Raw genomic sequence first — 21,000 nt, forward strand, 5'->3', positions numbered from 1 at the left:
TTTTAATAAAAATTCTTTGAATGTTGAAGAATCTATCCATGTTGTTTTTGAAGAAAACGCTCTAACTGATAAGCTAACTGATCCAGTTGAGCTAGTTGATAGATTTACAGAGATCAGTTTGGAGGATGATGATGAAGAAGACAATCATATAAATCACAAAAACCTCCAAACACCAGAACCAGAAGTGTTAGATCAACCAGTTGAACAGGAAACTATTCCTGATGTTCAGTTGGAGGAGCCTATTGAGAATATTCAACTACCAACTGATGTAGCTCCTACTGATACAGAAGCAGTTGCTAACTTGGATACAACTAACACTGAACTCAGATGGAAAAAATCACATCCGCCGGAATTGGTGATAGGTAATCCATCTGATCCGGTAAGAACAAGAAATCAGATGCTTAATTTATTTATTCATTCAGCTTTCGTATCGCAACTGGAACCGAAGAAAACTGATGAAGCTCTTGCTGATCCAAATTGGATAAATGCAATGCAAGAGGATCTGAATCAGTTTACCCATAACAATGTCTGGAACTTAGTTCCAAGACCAACTTCAAAAACTGTTATAGTTACAAAATGGGTGTACAGGAACAAACTGAACGAAGATGGTTCAGTTGTGCGCAACAAGGCGAGACTGGTAGCACAAGGATACAGGCAAGAAGAAGGAATTGATTATGATGAAACATATGCACCAGTTGCAAGACTGGAAGCTATCCGAATATTCCTTGCCTATGCATCATTCAAGAACTTCAAAGTCTACCAGATGGATGTGAAGAGTGCGTTTCTAAACAGTCAGCTACAGGAAGAAGTCTATGTAGAGCAACCTCCAGGTTTCATCAATCATGTTTTTCCTGATCATGTCTATCATTAGAACAAAGCCTTATATGGTCTGAAACAAGCTCCAAGAGTTTGGTACGAAGCTCTTTCAAACTTCCTAACTGATCATGACTTTTCAGTTGGATCAGTTGATAAGACCTTGTTCAAATTCTCTAAGAATGATCATATTTTACTTGTTCAAATTTATGTTGATGATATCATATTTGGGTCAACTAACCCCAAATTATGCGAGAAGTTTGCTAAGTTGATGCAGGACAAAATCGAAATGAGCATGATGGGTGAACTGACATTTTTCCTTGTACTGCAAGTGAAGCAACTGGAAACTGGTATTTTTATCAGCCAGACCAAATACACGAAGGAACTGCTCAAGAAATTGGGCATGGAATCATGTTCAGCAGCAAGCACTCCCATGAGTTCATCAGTCAAACTAAACAATGATCAAGGGGGAATATCAGTTGAGGCGACACTATACAGAGGTTTAATAGGTTCATTATTGTACCTAACTGCTAGTCGTCCTGATATTGTATTTGTTGTATGCATGTGTGCTCGATTTCAAGCAAATCCTAAGCAATCGCATTTCTCAGCTGCCAAAAGAATCTTAAAATATCTCAAAGGCACACAAAATGTGGGATTATGGTATACTAAAGACTCTACTTTCAATTTAGTTGGATATTCAGATACAGCTTATGCAGGATGTAAGCTAGATCGAAAAAGCACCAGTAGATCTTGTCAGTTTCTAGGAGACAGACTGATCTATTGGTTCAGCAAAAAGAAAACATCCATAGCTACTTCCACGACTGAAGCAGAATATCTTGCTGCTGGAAGCTGCTGTGCTCAACTGCTCTAGATTCAGCAACAATTTAAAGACTATGGAGTTAACGCTAAAGAATCGCCCATATTCTGTGATAATACAAGCATGATTGCTATCACGTATAACCCAGTTCTTCACTCAAAGCCCAAGCACATAGATGTCAGGCATCACTTCATCAGAGATCATGCCTTGAAGAAGGACATCAGACTGGAATACGTCTCAACTGAGCAGCAAGCAGCTGATATCTTCACCAAACCATTGCCCGAGACAAAGTTTTCTCACTTCCACAATATACTTGGTTTAATTGATTTATCCTAATCAGTTTTACTGCTTATATCTCAGTTGATAATTTATTCATACCATTTATCTAATTCTTAACTGATATCAGCTTGTCAGTTTGTTATTTGTCAGCTATTATGATTCTGTTAGTCATTCATCTTTCAACTAATGAGATTAACTATTGCAGGAAAATAAAAGACAAAATTAAACCAAAATGAGCTTTTTATTCATTTAAAGAAAATGTTACAGATTACATCAAAATATTCTTCCTCAACGAAAGACCTCCATTTGTTCAACCAACGGGTTAAATATCCAGTGGAAGTCTTAAGAAAGCTATCAGAGACAGCTATACGCTCCATGATCTTCCTTTCCTTGTGGAGCATTAGCTGGTAGACATAGTCATCTTCAAAGAGATTCACCGTCTCGCCAACGTGCAAACGCTCTCGATATTTCTCTAGTTTTGCCAACAGTCTAGGAGTGTTAGCTTCTCCACATTCATAAAGAACTGGAGTCCTTGCAGCTCCTCCCAGTAGCGAAGAATCTTTTGGAAGACTTCATCTTCCATATCAGCTTTTCGCTTCTTCAGAGCTGCGCTCATGAATTCTTCAGCGATATCTGGAGTTTTTGAGCTACCTGCACCTGCCATTTTAGCTGCTGAATATTATTAACTGATATGTTTGGAACTAACTGAGCTACTCTTATTTATAGCAGGGTCAAGGAAGATGAAAGGGCAAAGTCGCTACATGGAATACGTCTCAACCTAAGCATAAGATTTAATTTAATTCGCCTTGCTTAAGTTCTCGTAATTTTATATGCACTTATTAAGGGAGAATATTGGTTTTTAAGAAGTTAACTGATAAGACAAGCGTTAGTAAATCTTCAACTGAAATGACACAGTCTTACGACTGATCGTTCAGTTGGTTATTTCACTAATCTTCTCAAATACGTTAACCCATTAACCATTTTTTTATTCCAAATTAAGTGACGTGACTGATTATCGCAGCATTAAATGCTATCTTTCAACAAATGACATGTTGAAACGTGGACCATTTTAATCCATGTATTCTCAATACACGATTTTACCACACGAACACACGTCTTTACCAAAAATTTCCTGGACTGACACGTGTCCAATAATTCGAACAGTCACGTACATAAGTACTTTACCCGCCCCATTTCAGTTCTTCTTCCTTACGCTTACCTAAATTTTTCAGAGCAAAAGCAAATTCAAGCCTTCTTTTTCGCAGGAAATCATTCAGTTCTAATGGCCAACCAGATTCCAGCACATATGTTGAATGCTATGATGATCAATTTCGATTCAGTCTTATCTGTCAAAGAAGCCGATGTCAAGAATGTACTCTGAAGCTGACTTGACACTTGCTAATATTGATGAAATAATTCAGTCAGTAGTACAAGAATCTCAACCAGAGGAACTTATCTCTGAATCAGTTGATCACCCGATCAAATTGATGTGCCAGCTCAGTCACCTGGTCAAGTAATTGCTGAAAATGTGGAGGCTCAGTTGCTCAATTTTGAAAATATTCCAACTGACGAGCCAGCCCAAGTTTCAGCTGATTCTCAAGCAGAAGCACCAGTTTTTGATCCTCCGACTGAAGATCCCAAAGATTTGCCTACTCAGCAGGATAGTTCAGTTGCTGCTCAGGATTCATCTTCTCCTCCCCCAGATCAAATTGGAGTTACTGAAACAGTTGTTCCATAACATAATATTGCAGAGACAGTTATATCTGACAGGACCTTAGTGGTCTTTGATCCAGTCTCCAAAGAACAAGAACCTAGAACTTCTGGACAGTTACCTCCTCATTCGTCTACTGATCTTGAAGTAGTTCTTGAAGAAATTCAAGATATTCAGAATAATATGAACAAAATGCTTACTGCCATTTCCCAGATTCAGCGAACTCAACTCGCTCATACTCTGAAACTGGAACATGCCGAAGTATTCAATTCATAGAAACTGATGGCAGTTCATGCTACTGTGACCTATCTTTCATTCGCAATAGAAGAAATCAGGAAGAATATAGGGATAGCTGATAGTCTCTCCGTGACTCAAGATGCAATCAGAAATAGAGTTGACTTTGTGGAGACATCTGTTTCCAGAAAGATAGACTTGATGCAGACAACTGTGCTTAATGCAGTCTCAGACGTAGCCACTTCTGTTAAAGTTCTATCAACTGATGTTAAGAGGTTATCTATCAGAATGGAGGCGTTTGACAAAAAGAGGGAATAGACTACAATCAGTTCATGGATTTGCTACATTCAGTTGATGGATTTATTTGTACAGATTATTTCATTATTTCATTCATTGTACGAATCTGTATACGACAGTTGATTATTTTATCTACAACGGATTTGAAGATCATCTATAAGCTTAATTGATCAGTTATTATTTGCTTAGTTTTGTCAAACACCAAAAAGGGGGAAATTGTTAGAAACTTAATTTCGGCTGTTTGACAAACCGCTTATCTATTGGACTAACTGATCAAGAATTCGAACTATACAGCTTGCCTAACTGAAGAGTATCGCGTATATTATCTAAGGCAACCGAATCCAGCTAAACTGAACTTTCGAAGGAAACCAACTGATGAGTTGAACTTGACTGGATTCTCGAAGACAGCTGACTGATCAGTTTCCAACTGATCAGTTGATTCTCTCAGCACAAGTTAATCAGCTACTACTTATCAGCTGAACGCTCAGCTATACACGTCATCGAATGAAAAGGACATTCAACCGACAACAGTACAAGCAGACTGCAACTCGTAGTGGAAAGCCGCATTTCAGAGTCTACAGTGTACGAATGTCGGGAGAATATTGACGTAGCAATCAACGGATATAATATTCAAATATTATATCAAGTTACCGTTGGAAGAAAAGCCTATAAATAGGCGAAGAGAGCATCTGAAGAATAGAACACAACAACCACGAACGAAGCAGCTATTTTACTCAAGCTGTTACGCTGCTAAAATATCTACTCAAAAGCTCACACTTACTAGTTTTATCAGTAGCATTCAAGGATACATATTTGAGCTTGTTAGCACATTGTAATTTTTGTTATCTTGTTAAGTTGTGCTAAGATCAGTCACGAACTGAAATACCAGTTGTAACTAAGAGTTTCAGTTTTGGCATTGATAAGACCAAACTGAAGTGAGTCAGTACAATCATTGTATTTGATCAAAGTCTTTTAGTAGAAATCCTATCTTCGTGATAGAAGGGGTGACGTAGGAGTTATTCCATTCTCCGATCATCCAGAAACAAATCACGTGTACTTTATTTCAGTTACCTTTCATTTCAGTTATTCTATCTTTCAGTCAGTTTACTTACGCAACTGTTTTTCAGTTAAACTGATTGTTATCGACTGACGAGATACCGAGTATCAGTTCGTCACTGAACTGAACTCAAGTTTTCGAGAAACGAATATAATCCGTGAGTGTTTATTCAACCCCCCTTCTAAACACTTCTCACATCATAACCGATCCTTTCAGAAATATCATACTATTGCAGGAAACCATAAGCAATATTTATAATTTTAATTTAAGTGCATTAATATTATTCCACTCAATATTGTATGTATATACATAAACAACAAATTATACATACATATAACAGAATAAAAATTTTATGCACTAATTAAATTATACGTAAACTATAGAAATATTTTAATGTGTACAAATTATCCAAATGCTATATATATCCCTAATTATACATATAACTTAATAACACATTAATTATTATTATTATTATTATTATTTATTTTTATTTTTTTTAAAAAATAATAATAAAGAAATAATGCATAATTGTATTGGTCTCCTTTTCATTCAATGCACTGCACGCCATCTTTTTATCTTTTGAATTCGATTGCAACATTAATCAATTATCAAATTCATCTGAGAACATTTCATTATTGTTGACTGACAGCATGCAATCATGGCAATTGTTTATTATTATAATATTCATTAAAATAATTCTTTTTTTAAAAAATATTAAAATAATATAAACTTTGCATGCATTTAATTTTCTGATGACATCACGTGATATGTTGGATTCAAATTGAATGCTTCAAATACGAAGGCATCTCATTATATCGATAATCGTCTTCAATCTATCCGAAATAAAATTTTCAGAAATCGTCTTCAATCTATCCGAAATAAAATTTTCAGAAACTTTCGTTTTGAAAATTTCTTTTCTCAAAAAATTTTGAAAAATCAGAAAACTGAATATTGTCATCTTCAAGACTTCAAGGTGCAACCGATAACAAAATTCTCAGGTAAGTTTCTTAATATCATTTTATCCGATCTTCAACTTAAAATTTTTACGCAAAATTTTCACGATATCCAATTTTCAGAAAATGAAAATGAATATTTTTAAGGCAGAGGTATCATGACTCTGATAAGAAATGTCAGAATTTTTCTTAAAAAGCATGTCTCAACACAATTATAAACATGATAAATAATATGCGGAAGCAGATCAAACCTTACTTCTGGCCATTGAGAAATTTGTAAGTTTTTTTATTTTCTTCCGGTTGAAGCCTTCTAAACACTTCACGCTCTCTATAGATGGTGTATTTTTTTCTTATGAGGTGTGTGCTTAGGGACTTCAATCACCGCTATTTATAGGCATTTCTCATACCATCGATGAGTTTATCAGGAGCCCGAGAGTCAAAAGAAAAGGCGCATGCGCGTCTCAATTTTCTAAAGTTGAGGCAGTGCATGTACCGTTTTTCAAAATTGTAGGCTAGTTGAAAATATTTCAAGAATTGGAACCTATAAATCGCTGTAGTTAAAAGAACAGAGGATGATGGGTTGGCACGTAAAATTTCCACACAGATTGAGCAGTTCTACTAGAAAAAACATATCTCCTTTGTTTCACACTGAAAAATTTCAAATTTATCATCCAATCAAAGATAACACTGAGTGCTACAAATCATCAGTTGAAAATAATTTCAGAAAATGAACCTATAAATTGCAGTGATCGAAATAACAGAGGATGTTGGGTTGACACGTGAAATTTTCGCACAGATTGAGCAGTTCAACGAGAAAAACCATATCTCATTCGTTTCTCACTCAAAAATTTCGAATTTTCAATCCAATTAAAGATAACATTGATTACTACAAATAATCGGTTGACAAACATTTCAGAAAATGAACCTATAAATCGCAGTAATCAAAATAACAGAGGATGTTGGGTTGAGACGTGAAATTTTTGCATTGGTTTATAAAGTGTTTTTGCGTTAAAAACGCTCGAAATTCGAATACCGGCGCAAAGGAGAGGAAAGCACGATTGGGAGACGACTTTTCTTCCCTTTCCTCACTATAAATTCTAGTTTTCTACTAGTTTTTGTGCAGCTAGGTCTTGGTTGCTGTAGCTTCTAGAAACCCTAGGTTTTTCTCTCTGTTTTTTTTTTTCCGAAAAATCCCCATCTAGACTTAAGGTTTTGGGTCTTTTAAGTTTAGTACCATTTGGCCTTAATTAATCATCTCAATCCTAGTTATTTAGGCTCATTAAGCCTAATAAAATCTGCATGTAACTTTAAAATATCAGAATTTTTTAATTTATGGTGCAAATTTCCAAAAAAAATTCCCCTACTTTACCGAAATTCGATTTTTAGAGTGAAATAACTATCGGCTTGCAAATAAATACTAAATCTATACAATTTAAAAATTTTATCCTCTAAATAAAATATTTTTGAGCCCTTTAATAATAAGAAGAATAAATTTTAAAAATATTTTATCGCAATCGTCCCCGGTCTCTTTCCCTTGGTCAAGCATTGGATATTCGCTTGAAATCCTCACTTTCAATAAAATAACAAAATTTCTAACATAAACATATAGTTACGTCCATATAATATAAATTATTTATTTAGATAATTTTTTTAAATTATTTTAGTACATTTAATATTTTTAAGTACGTGGTTTACGTGAGCGGATTTCAGATATTACAGGAATGAAATTGTTTTTTTCGTATCCTCAGTTGCTTTTGATTGGAACTAGACAAAATTAAATCACGCAACCTACTAGAAGAAAATGACTTCTAAAATCTAAGCGCATAAAGCACGAAGCAATACAAAATATGAAGGTGCCTTGAGATGCATGCTGGTTTTGCTAAAGAAAAACCAAATAAAGGAGGCACAATGCATAAATATCAATTCATTCCATATAGTAAAAAATCCTCCAAAATTTCATTGCAAAATCATTCCACATTGTCCAAAAATCTGAACCAAAATCCACCAAAATATCATCACAAAATCTGAACCGAAATATGCTAAAATGTCGTTCAAAATCCACCAACCGTCATTCATAACATATGCCATCACCAACACTGATAGATCACTATGCATGCTTCTTGCCCTTCTCTATGTCCTTGGTCTTCTTTGTTGCCTCTTTTAACTTCTGATGTAGAAGAGAGATTGGCTAGATTAACAAATTTCTTTCCTCCTTCAATAATGATTGGTTTAGATGCTATGTAAGATTGTGTGATACATCTCTCAATGCACTGAACGAAACATCCACCAACAAAAGGTGCAGAGGCTCTTATATTTGCCGGCATTGGCGTCTTGGATTGGCATTGTTGGTATTGGTCAAACATCGATGGGGGTGCTACCCTCAATGATCTTGTCATTGGTTGGTCTGCGATTGAAGGAGGCATTTCATGTGCTCCCTGCAGTTAAATCATCATACTAGCAGCACCAACACATTTAAACAAGGGATAGTAACACAATAAACAAGTACTTAGTCACTCACTGCTTGCTTCGCTAACAATTACAGACCTTTTGTTTTGTTTACTGGCTAGTCCTTTCTGCAATTAAGATCAAACAAGTGCCATCAACATATTCAAATAAGGGACCATCAACACATTTAAACTTTGAACAAGAAGCACCAACACTTAAAAAAAAATGGTGAATACACGTACTTTTGGCCTGTGATCTTGCTTGGGCATCCTCTTCATCACCTTCCTGGAATGACACTTTCCTCTTCACCTGCCAAAAACAAAATAAAATCATGATTCTATGGCAGCTTATGTAACATCATTCCAAATTAGAAAAAAATCTAGTACATTTATGTTTATGCTGACTCAATGGTTGCCACTGTGAAGCAACCGCTTCATCCGGTTGAATTGGACCCACTGTGCATGTGATCATGTTGTGGCCGATGACTCCACATTGACTGCACCTAACAGATTTCTGTCATCGTTTAATCCGATGCTCTCTTGAAATCACTTTACTTTTACTCATACGTTCCTTATTAATATTTTGTTCAGCTTCATCACTTTCCCTCTTCCTTGCTTTTTTTTGGCCTACCAAGGTTTGGTGGCAGCAGAGTAATCATGTCAATATGGTTCCATTCATTCCTCCAATTTATAGGAATAATCGAAGGGGCATAGACCAACTTATACGTATCCAACCCGTAACACTTATCAGTACAGTTGTAGTAGTCATAATCTTGAGCATCTATTGCACTTAAGGCATGCTTGCAAGGGATTCCACTCAAATCCCATTTTCTACACCCACATGTCGTCCATTTCTTTAAGTCAACACAGTATTTGGAGCCATCATAACAAGATATTTGATAATGAAAGTCATCAGGCTTAATTGAGTACAATCTCCAACATGATCCAAGTTTTTGTTCAGAATTTTCTAGATTTTGGGACAAAAAGAACCTTCCCAACGAGATTAATTAAGCTCTATCTCTATTTGTTTGCAATCTTTTCATCAAATATTGAACTATCCATTCCAGCATAGTCAAAATCGATTTGTCCCTTGCCTCTAGAATGCTGCTATCAAAAGACTCACAGCCATTATTTAAAAGCACATTCACACTTACGATTGTCACTAAAGTGTGACAGTGGCTTATCATTAAACTAATCTACAGCACTTTCATCAATCTCTTTCATCCTCCTCCCAAATTCATTTACTCTTGTCGCCTTGGCACAATTCCCTAGAGCCATTTTGAACATTTGGCCTTGAAACCCGGCACACTTAAAATGGGAATGAAGATGTCTAAGACAGAATCTATGTTCAACATTGGGAAAAACTATTAGAGTACTATTTTCTCGCACCTAACGCACAACGGAAGTTTTAAAATTTTATTTTGACTTTCGAAACACTCTTTGAGCATATTGTGAATTAAACATCCATAGGGTGTTTAGATTGTATACATGCGCGTTTAAAACGTTGGACACCATACCAGTCCTGGATTATCGTAGTTTGTCCTTCTTGTATATCCCTTCGAACGGATCTCCTTCCTTTGATCGTCTAATTCAGTCAACGATCTTGTAAATGGTATAATTGGATAAAATCGTAAAATATTATTAAAATAAAGCTCAAGCCACAACTTGGCTTGCTGGACACCTACTCTGACAAAAATTCAATAAAAAGCCTGGATTAAGCCCTTCTGCTTGTTGGACATGAACTTACAAATCTCATCTTTGTCTATGCTCAAATCTTGTTTTAGTAAACACAGAAACCATTCCCACATGTCCCTAGACTGTACTAACAATAGCAATGGCTTCGGGTCAACACCAACGGCAAACAAGAGACAAATCAAACCGACAAATTTTTGGTTGGCATGAGTTCGGATTTCTATTGATTTTTGCAGAATTTCAGAAAATTTCTAAAGATTTTCACAGAATCTTGTATAGTTTATTTTGCATGATATTTTAATGCGAATAAATTTTATATATTTGTATATATCAATATAAATATTTTTTACTTGTTGATTTAATTTACGAAAGACAATAAATAAGTCAGTACTAAATTTATAACAATGAAATTTTACTAATTCAAGTCAATTCAACATATTTGTTTAGTTAATTAATATTTTTAAAAAATATATAACAATAATTTTCAATATTAATAAATAATCAAACTTAAAATAATTTCATTCATTTTAAATAAATTTTTGTATAAAAAAATATCAATTTTATTTTTGACAATATGTATAAAAAAATAAACGGGATAATTATTTGTACATAAAATAGAGAATAAGTATGTTCANTTAAAATAATAATAATTATTTGAATTAAATGTTCGTTCAAATCTTATATAGTCATTCAAAATCTAATGATATTCTGAATATATTTAGAATTTTATTGAGTTTTTAAAAGTCAAATTAAAATATCACGTAAATTTATTTTATAAAACATTTATTTTCTCAATGTGTTGAGAAAATTGATTTTCGTTTAGATCACTAGTGATTGGTTTTTGTAAACGTTTTGGTTTTCTAGTGATTAATTTTTGCCCTGAGGCACCGTGCAAGTATTTATATTTGTGCAAATTTAATCTTGTCCATCTAATTATTTAAAGTGAATTTGTGTTACAAACTTTAATATTTCGTTGCATGTTGTCGTAAATGTTGTAATATTTGGCACAATACTTAATTCTGATAAAACACAAATTTACAAACACTCGCGATTTTATTTTGCTATTGTTATATACGGTTATATACACACATATGTTGAGCATTACAAACCTAATGTAAAAACATAGCTACCTATATTCCTTGAAAAATCTTCAACTCCACGCCGTCACTCTACCTCAGAAAAGTCGGGTAAGTCTATGAATTTTGAATTATCTAATTGTGAGGATCAAGTCGAATGCTCTTACAACCGACCCCGAGTGGATGGCTGAACAGTGAGTATCGACCTCAACCTCACTACTTCTCTAATGTAACAGGACGAGAAACGTACAGCATCCTTAATGAAAGAAGCACGCCTTTAAAATTTTGGCAAAAACTTGTGTGAGACGGTCTCATGGGTCGTATTTTGTGAGACAGATATCTTATTTGGATCATCCATGAAAAAGTATTACTTTTTATGCTAAGGGTTGACCCGTCTCATAGATAAAGATCTGTGAGACCGTCTCACAATGGACCTATTCTACAATTTTTGGGATTTATCTGATAGATAAGAAAACATTGACTTTATATAAGAAATAAGAATGTTCCCGGCCTTATTTTCACTTACACTTTCTCCTACTTGTTTCCCCGTAATAACAGTCCCTAAGATGAGCAAACTATCTTGTGCCTGTCGAATTTAATTCGGTTCAATCTGAAACGGACTGAATTGTATGGATTATTTTTAATAAAAATGAAAGAGATAATTTAAGTTAAATTATTTCTTTCTCCATTAAAATATACGTACAAAAATTTGCCATATATATTGAAGTTTCTAAAACCAATTTGTTTTGTATCCTCCTCGATCGATCGATCGATCGTGTGTGATTTCGTTTTTCCTTATTTCTCTCTCGTTTCTGTTCTCTCCACCATCGTGTCCTCCCGACCATGTGTTGATTGAGTCGAACCCTAATCGTATCCATTTCGAAGGGGAAAATGAGGAAAAAGGGAGCGTAGTACGTGTTTATTCAATAAAAGGGAGTGGAGAGGAATTTACTTTTTTATCCTCTACTTAAAATCTAATTTTTTTAATTAGTAGTGGGTCGAGACTTGATATTTTGGGTTGAGTCTCGACCCAATTTTTTATTATAACACAAAACAAATTTTTTTTTTTACATACTTATCCCTCTCTTCTTCGCGACCCACTCTTTTTCACCTCAACCCAAGATTTTGTTTTCCTCATCTGCTGCTGCTGCACACTCAAACCATCTTCCATCTTGCATCATTGTTCTGGTTTTTTGCTAAGAATTAACGATGAGTCTAGAAAATATTCATCTGCAAGAAATCCAACGAGAAATTTTAGGCATTATTGTTGTTGTTGTATTTGGGATAAATTATGATCGTTGGATTAAAACATTTATATGATAGTTGGATTAAAACATTTATATGATACTTTATATTGATTTTTAGTTAATTTATGTGATATTTTATTACTACATTCGATCTAATAACGATCTCATACAAAAAATATATTTAGAGAATGATTCATCAATTGATCAATTATATAACACCATAAAAAATGAAAGCAAGTTGTGATTTGAATTGTATTAGGATTATTATTTCTAGTCACACAAATTGTAGCTCTTTGGCTCGACCCACTCTACCCAATTTGGGTTGAATGGGTCGCGCCACACATATATTGTGTGGCGCAACCCACTCAACCCAACATATAGGCGCAACCCACTCAACCCAAATGTGTGGCGCGACCCACTCAACCTAATTTTGGGTTGAGTGGGTCGCGCCACACAATATTTGTGTGGCGCGACCCACTCAACCCAATATTTGTGTGGCGCGACCCACTCAACCCAATATTTGTGTGAGTCTCGCCACACAATATACTCAATTTTTTGGTAGAGTAGTTTAATTTGAGTCGAGTCTTACATGTTATGAGTTTTTTAGGTTCTATTATTATGAAATTTGTTAAATATTTTATTGGAATTAAAAAATTTGTTAAGAATTTTAGTCGAGCATAAATTCAACCCGCTAAGAGATACATTCGTCTAATATTGTTATGATTTTTTTAACCAACACACTTAAAGTATAATACATAACTCATATTAAAATGTTTACACAATTAAATTTTTTTTTATATATTTACGTTCTAATCATGTATAGAATGATTTATGTATTATGAAATGATCAAAATTCAAAATCTCTCTACCACTCGACCCAAACTCGTCCCAAACTCGACCCAAACCCTAAACCCTAAACAAAACCCTAAATCAAACCCCAAACACCACCACTCGACCCACTCGACCCAACAATTTACCACCCACTCGACCCAAACATAAAATTTAAAGCACAATCTTGTCCACTCCACCCACTCACCACCCCCTCGACCCAAAATTAAAAATTCAACTCAAACACATTACATATTAATAAAATCACACTCCACTATCCAGACCTAGCACATACGATCATACTCGACTCACACTCCATCCACCTTCTCGACCCACACAATAATAAACATGTTCCTCGACTGTAAATACTCACACTAACTCCACTCACAAAAATTCAAAAAAAAAAAAATCAGAACTAAACTGAAACAAATATAGCAATACAGAGCATTCGAGTATATACTAACTTGTCTACAAATCTTCAAATTTTCAAATGATTTTTGATTATTTTGTCGTGAAGAACACAGAAATAACGGGAATAAATGAAAACTCAAATCGGAGAGGGATATATCAATTAAAAAAAATATTTTTTAAAAAAGTAAAATCTAACTAACTAATTAATGACCTAATAAATTAACTCACCTAACTAACAGCAGTCAACTCANCCCTGAATCGCATTCTTTGAGTATCATATGTAGTTTAAATATGTCCAAACACTACGGTTGTTGCTTATGATTCCCGATCCCTCTTTATGAAAATATTTCTTCAATGGTCCATGTCTCAGCGATCTGCTTGGCTATCTAGTAATTTTTCCTACTATTATTCGGAAGGTTGGTTTCAGAAAAAATTAGTTATTAGAGATTTCGAGTAAGTTTTTTTTAATCTATTCATTGACTTTTTAATGAGTATTTATCATTTTTATAGCATATCGTATTGTGTTTGAATATAATTATTAATTGAATATTTTTGGGATGGGTGGAAAGTTAAATTAAAAGTAATGATACTGGTTGGAGATTGAAAACAAATTTTCAGAAGATGAAACGAAAATGGGACAGTAGTTAGTGTTGCTTTTGAAAATGATAAAATGTCTTTTACAACATAAGCAAAGCAAGCCTCAATATTTTTCTCATTCCAACAAGTTATTTTAAGTTCGAAATAAGCGAATCTTCTTCCATGGCCAAAGATTTAATGCAAACTTAAGGAAACTGCGATACCTATCTTGACTTTTGCTGTTTGGAATTCAAACCATTCATGTTTCCTTAAACATTTGCGAAGTTGCTTGTTGTGTCTACATTGTTGTTGCCATTATAAATTTGTAATAATTCCATTTCTCTTTATTTGCTGAAGTCTATGGAGAAGATCTTTCGGTGGCTGAAGGGGCTCTGGGCCTCTTGAGGCATGCCTCTATCAAGTTGGTGACGAACCTTGACTTAGATATTGAAGAAATTATGCTAGATGAGGATGAATTCTGTTTAGATCGTGCATTTGTGGAACTGAAAGAATTGGAGAGAGATGTGAACAGCCAACGAAGTTTTTATCTTGCTCATGTAGAAACAATTTTAGTTCCTTCTATGTTCAATATATGTGCTTTGGATAATATTCATCCCATGGTTTACCACTATGTTAGGTGCGGAAAGAATACAATACCTTGGAAGAAAAGTGGAAGAAGTTTGTGCAGAAGTGGTTGCCTAGTTCGGTGAAGTCATTCTGTGAAATAGATAATAGGGCTGGCCTCTTGTCCCAGTTAGGCCCCATGGTCGTCGCATTAACTTAGAAAGAACGTGAAAGCGTAGATAATAAAGACCATATCTCTTCGGAAGCTAGTCGAATTCATACCATTATAGATCAACTCAGGAGGACGTTTCATGTTGACTACTGGCAAAATTTTGTAGTTAGTCCAAATATGATCGTAGAGGTTTGGTTAACCTAAAAGATCATCTCATTTTATCGAGTTTATTCCCACCCATAAGCTTGAACTTAAAAATATTACTGTATTATCTAAGTTTATGATTATTGGGACACGTGCTCTCGTTATTGCTTTAAAATTTTCTAATGAATTTCCTCTCTTGAGTTTTAGTTGGCAAGCTCGTTAGTAAGAATTCCTTCTTCACATCTCTCTTGGAAGCTGAATCTGACCCCTGAAGGTGCCAGAACTCTGTTTTTTGGCACTTCGATTGGATTGGATCATATTATCTCCTTTATCGTGGAAACCATATCAAAGAAAAAGCCTTCTGGATGCCCATTAGGATCATTTCTACTTGTTGGATGCCGTGGGCGTGGCAAGACTGAGCTTGCTAGAGCTCTTGCCAAGCAGCTATTTGATCACGAAGATTTGCTTGTTTTATGCGACATGTCTGATTATCATGATGCAAACTCGGGGCCACGTTTTCGTGATGATCTCTGTGGGTTAGTCCGAACTCACTATTTTGATTTTCTTTTTTCTTTTCCCCCTTAACTATGTTCGTTCTAGCCTGAATTTTTTTTTCCCCTCCTGAAGGGACGCATTGCATGGGAAGCTCGTTGACATTTCAAAGAAAAAGGCATACGGAATCCTCATTTTTGCGAATATCGAGAAAGCCTCTCCCTCCGTTTTAGAGATGATTGTTTCAATTCTGCATGAGGGGATATTCAAGAACCGTAAGGGAATGCTTTTCGATCTCACTGCTGTCTTGGTACTCATGAAATCCAATGCTGGAAATGATGTGTTCCTAAGGCCTTGTTGTTGCCTTGATAATGTTTGGAAAGTTAAACAAATAATATATGGGCATCAGCAGCTGCAGGTAGAGCGTAAACATCAATGCTACTATATGCCTTTTTTGGAAAAGGTATCACTATGCTCTCTCTTTTAAGTTTTATTTATTATGCTTCACTTTCAAATTATCTGCTTTGGTTCTTAATAGAGGAAAAATCTTCTAGGATTTTGTACCTAAACTTAAGAAACGGTTTTGCTTCCTCTGGCGAAGACATCGAAGAATTTCAATTCTGAATTCCTTGACCATCTAGACGAGGTGCTTGTTTTGCCGCATCCATCTCCTCTACAATATTCTGAAATTGCAAGGATACAACTGAGGAAATTAATTCCAGAAATGTTGAGCCCAATGCGGAAGAAAGTTATAGTTTATCTATCTCAAGCTGCATTGCTCTTGGACATTGGAGCTCTCATGGACGTGAGTTCTTACGCCTTGCCTTGTCTTATTTTCATTAGTTTTTGTTCATATACTTCTAGCTTAGATTAGTATGGCACACATAGCAAGCCATGTTCATGTGTAAGGTTTGATTTTCTTGTAGATGTTAGTATTTAGAAGGGTGTTTTTTTTAATATTTTTCTTTTTACTTTTGCTTTTTATTTTCCCTTTTATTCAGTTATTCAAGTGCATTTAGGTATTTGACCAATTTGATTGCATTAATTCCTCGTTTTAGCTTGTTTGTGGGGCGAGAGATTAAATCATGTTTTGTCTGCGTGCTTTGGGTTTATGCTTTGCGTATCTTGTGTTGAGGCCTTTAAACTAATTGTTCTAGTGCCAATGATTTCTTTCAGCCTGTTACTTTATAACTGGAATAGCTTTGTATAGTTCATGAATACAATTTATAGCTCTCGGAAATGTTAGTTTATCTCTTGTTGTTGGTCTTATTAAAACTTAAGCGTAAATTAAACTATCTCTATGCTCTATCAGGTGACCGAAAATCTCGAAGCACTAACGTTTTTCAAGTGATTCTGCATCATTATTGACGGTAATAGCTATAGATATTGATACGTTGGCAATCTAGTGAAATATTTGCGCTTGAAGTGGTGAAGGCCAATTGTTCTTTGACGGTTTCTTGAATGTTTTCTTGAAGGCCAATTGTTCTTCTACGGTTTCTTGAATGTTTCTGGAATTCGAAGGCGTCAAACGTTTGAGCCTAGCTGATAGGTTCAACTGACTTTGAACAATTTTACAACAAAAATATATCAATTGAAGACTGTAAAATATGTGTATTAATGAGATTTAATCAGAAAAACAAATAATTCCAAGAGTTGCTTATGCACAAATTCTCTCTAATCCCTAGCCAATGATAGTAACAAAATGATATCATAACAGAATGCATATTACCTTCTTTATTGGGCTCTTGATTATTTGGGCCCATATCACTTACTTCCTGTTTGGTAGGAAAATAGTAATTTTCTCCTGTGGATGACTTATTTTAGGCATAACATAGAAAAGTTTTGCGTCGACCTTTGGCGCATCATCAGCGCAACCTTGCTGAAGGATTGTGTTTGAGATCTCATTCTTGCTGTTTGATGTGATACACCTTAACAATAAAGAGTTAACGGGTATGCGAAACTTTTTAAAAATGTAATCGTCCATTTGATTTGTTTTAACTTGTCATCTGCCTAGTGATTTGTTGATAAGAGTGTTGAAGATCTGAACATGTTTAGCCTAGGGGAACAAGAAATAAGGTTTAGGATCTCGAGGCCACTCTATTCCGATTGCCGTTCTATGATCTAAAATTATTACAAAACGATACAGTGTCTTAAGTACCTCCATCAGGAAATCTGCCCTACATTGAAAAACCTCTACAAATTCTACCTTTTTCAAAAGCCCAAAGTTTTGCCAATTGCACTGTTAGCGCAGATCAGTTGGGTGTGTACTTCGGAGCCGTTAATAACATTTAAAGGTGTTTTCAGGCAAGTTATTTGTCTAAATGGTGTGCAGGATATGCGAGTCTTTCTGGTAAGAAATTGCTGACCCGGTGTGCTAAGATATGTTGTCATTGAGTAAAACTTATGACCAGTTGGTTTGAATGATGTTGATTCTAATACACTTTGCTTTGGTGTCTGCAATGATGAAAGGAATTTGCATCTTTGTCTAGAATTTAAATCACTCTTCACTTAATGTTTTTCTCTTCTTTTTTATATTCAAATAAATGTCAGTTATATTTGTGTCTCAGAATGGTGGACATGCCACTAAGGAGTGGCTTGAGACAAAAATAGTACCTGAGTTGCAAAAATCTTGGGGAGATGGAATAGAGGACTTGAGCANTCAATCAACCAAGTCTCTTCTTCTGAAAGCCACTCAAGAGTGCATACGAGAAGCAAAAAGCCTTCATCTGAGGAATGTAGATCCACCAGGAACTCTCCATATAGCATCTCGCTATGTACAAATCACTGGAAATTCCAGGTATATTAACACAAGCCTGGAAGAAGTATAGGAAAGAAATCTGGAAGCATAATCTAAATCTAAGCAAGAGAACCTCGGTCATTAGCAACTTGAGGACGGCCTCTAGTGGGTGTAGGTGGTCTGTTAGCATTGAGTTCCTACGTCCACAAACAGACACCATATGAATATCGGCATATAACAGCTTGTTTAGTCAAACAAAAGACGAGATTCAGAAACAAGAAGTATGAGATAACTGAAGCACCTGCATCCACGTGTCTTCTATATGGTGTTCGGGAGAAGTCTCTGGAGATGAAATTGCAGGGGATAGTGGGTGAGTTAGTTTTGGAACAACAACTAAATCTCTGCCCAATACCAAGATAGCACCAGCATTATTTGCAGTACCTGGAGAAACAAACCAAAAAATAAACAAGTCAAACTTTAGTGGATAAAGTCGATGTATGAGCGAATATACATCCTATCATCATGTAAATCCATCAAAGCCTTTCAATACATTCCCAAGAATGTTGGTTTCTTGCAAATAGCTTGGTCTCCAGTTCGTATACCTAAGAGCAACACCCACAATACTTGGATTGAAAAACAATTAAAGAAATACTCTCAAAAAAAGAAAACAAGTACACAAACAGAGAAACCCCATCTAAACCTTAATTTTCATCAAAAAAAAAACCAACACACCTAGAACAAATAAAATTTCGATAATTAATTCAAATTATTTCAAGCATTAACGCACCCCACCAAGTTTGATATAAATAAATTGGAGGATACGATTTGAAACTAACCATTTACTACTAAAAAATCATTCCATTTTTTCATAAAGTACACATCTTTAAATATTTGACAAACCCATAATTGATAAAACTAAAGCAAGATTAGCTTTTTTTTTAAGCAAGAAGATAAGTACCATATCAGAAGAAACTTACCTCGAACATCGACAAAAGCTGAGCGGTGGAGAGAAGAAAGCCGAAACCCAGCGCAGCCGCGGTGGAGAGGAAAAAGCGGAAACCCCAAACAGAAGCAGGAGAAAAACAACCCCGAGAAGCAAAGAACGGAGTAGACACGCTTTGTTGCCGGATCTTCTCTGTTGCGGTGGACAGAACCAAGGATTCAAAACAAAGGAAGAAGAGGAAAACGAAGAGGGAAGAAGGAAACAAATCGACTCTGTAACCTGTAACCTGCAGGTGTGTGTTGTTGTGAGAAGAGCCCATTGTATGTGATGTGGTGGAGGAACAGGCTCATGACACATGTTGAGGGTATTACCAGGTACCGGATCAAAACTGGCCAACTCGAGGGACTGCTCGCTTTAATTATAAGTAGATTCGTTACACATCTAGTCACCCCAAGAATCTTTCTTCTTCAATTGCTCCAAAACAATCAAAGCCATCCAAGAAACCGACGTGAAGGCAGGAGTCAATACAGTTCGAGCAGAAACTTAAGTTAACCAACTCCAACGCCTGATAAAGACAACTAACTGGCACAAACACTTGATTTGCGGTAGAGAGAAGAGCCGGTTGTTCCCGTTCTCTGATGTGGTGGAAGAAAAAGCACACGCCATGTGATATTGTCCCTGGGCTGTGGTGAGTGAAAGAAGACGGAAGGAAAGAGAGAATCGATTACGACATCTCTGACACAAACAACCTTCCTTTGACAACACATACTTTTTTTTGTTGGAGAGCTCAGCACAGTACACGTGTCTTTTTGGTGACCGACAATCGTACCAAAGCAGGCTCGTTTCAATTTTTTGTGCTTTCATATATGTAGATAAGTAGATTATAAATAAATTATTTTATAAATAATAAATTTTTGTGTCAAATATAACGAAGTTAAACTAATTTTTACTTAACATTAATGTTTGAAGTTGTATTTTGTTTTGTTTTATAAATAGTAGTATTATGAGGAATGTATGCTTGTGGGGGATAAATAACCAACAACTTCCAAGTTTAAACGTAAACGTAGATGAATAAAAATCGTAATATCATCAACGTGTAAAAATGTTAAACTCCTCTCAAAACCCATAAATCAAATGCGGAAAACGTGTGGTCCTCAGGTCATGTCACCGCACCAGAGCTGTTTACTCAGAGTTCGGCACTTCTAGTCTCCTCAGCATCAAACTCACCTGCATCACACACGTCTGGTGAGTCTAAAGACTCACACACCTGTACCAATAATAACAAGTATATATACGGGGCACACAGAAGTGAAATAATATACTCAACGTAACTTTCATGAACTAAAAAAAATATGAATATAAACGTCTCGTGTAAAATCATGTCGTGTCAAAGCATGTCATCCCGTATCATCATATACGTAAACATTTTTTTTTAATTGAATTCAGTTCATTAGTTGTGACTTTCATAACAGCTCTATTGTATCAGCTCTATCGATGGATCCATCTACGTATA

General features: G+C 35.4%; 2 protein-coding genes across 7 annotated transcripts in view; one reads left to right on the forward strand and one right to left on the reverse strand.

Annotated features, from left to right (window-relative positions):
* LOC140963930 (uncharacterized) overlaps positions 1–18,450 on the forward strand; it is an 81,782-nt gene extending 63,332 nt beyond the window's left edge. Inside the window, exons 5-7 of one of the 3 annotated variants that reach the window (XR_012172789.1) lie at positions 15,746–15,851; positions 15,943–16,270; positions 16,409–16,612. The gene's annotated coding sequence lies outside the window, so the exon portion shown is untranslated. Of the gene's footprint in view, positions 1–15,745; positions 15,852–15,942; positions 16,271–16,408; positions 16,613–18,374 lie in introns of those variants that run through there. The other 2 variants (XM_073423418.1, XM_073423416.1) reach the window with 2 other exon arrangements.
* Positions 18,451–18,461: 11 nt separating this feature from the next.
* Positions 18,462–20,239, reverse strand: LOC140963953 (uncharacterized). Of its 4 annotated transcripts, XM_073423438.1 has the most exons (5): positions 19,774–20,239; positions 19,522–19,679; positions 18,846–18,985; positions 18,678–18,741; positions 18,462–18,591 (listed from the first exon to the last, which is right to left on the reverse strand). In XM_073423438.1, exons 1-5 carry the CDS (start codon positions 19,842–19,844, stop codon positions 18,578–18,580), a joined length of 447 nt encoding a protein of 148 aa, XP_073279539.1. In that variant the 5' UTR covers positions 19,845–20,239; the 3' UTR covers positions 18,462–18,577. The 4 variants fall into 4 exon arrangements, 2 of the variants coding, with proteins under 2 accessions (XP_073279539.1, XP_073279535.1); XM_073423434.1 differs by lacking the exon at positions 18,462–18,591 and having other exon boundaries at positions 18,598–18,741; positions 19,767–20,234; XR_012172792.1 differs by lacking the exons at positions 18,462–18,591; positions 19,774–20,239 and having other exon boundaries at positions 18,598–18,741; positions 18,846–19,146; positions 19,522–19,760.
* Positions 20,240–21,000: the final 761 nt, after the last annotated feature.

This window comes from Primulina huaijiensis, chromosome 2 (assembly GCF_012295235.1).
Source record: "Primulina huaijiensis isolate GDHJ02 chromosome 2, ASM1229523v2, whole genome shotgun sequence".
NCBI classification, from domain to species: Eukaryota; Viridiplantae; Streptophyta; class Magnoliopsida; order Lamiales; family Gesneriaceae; genus Primulina; species Primulina huaijiensis.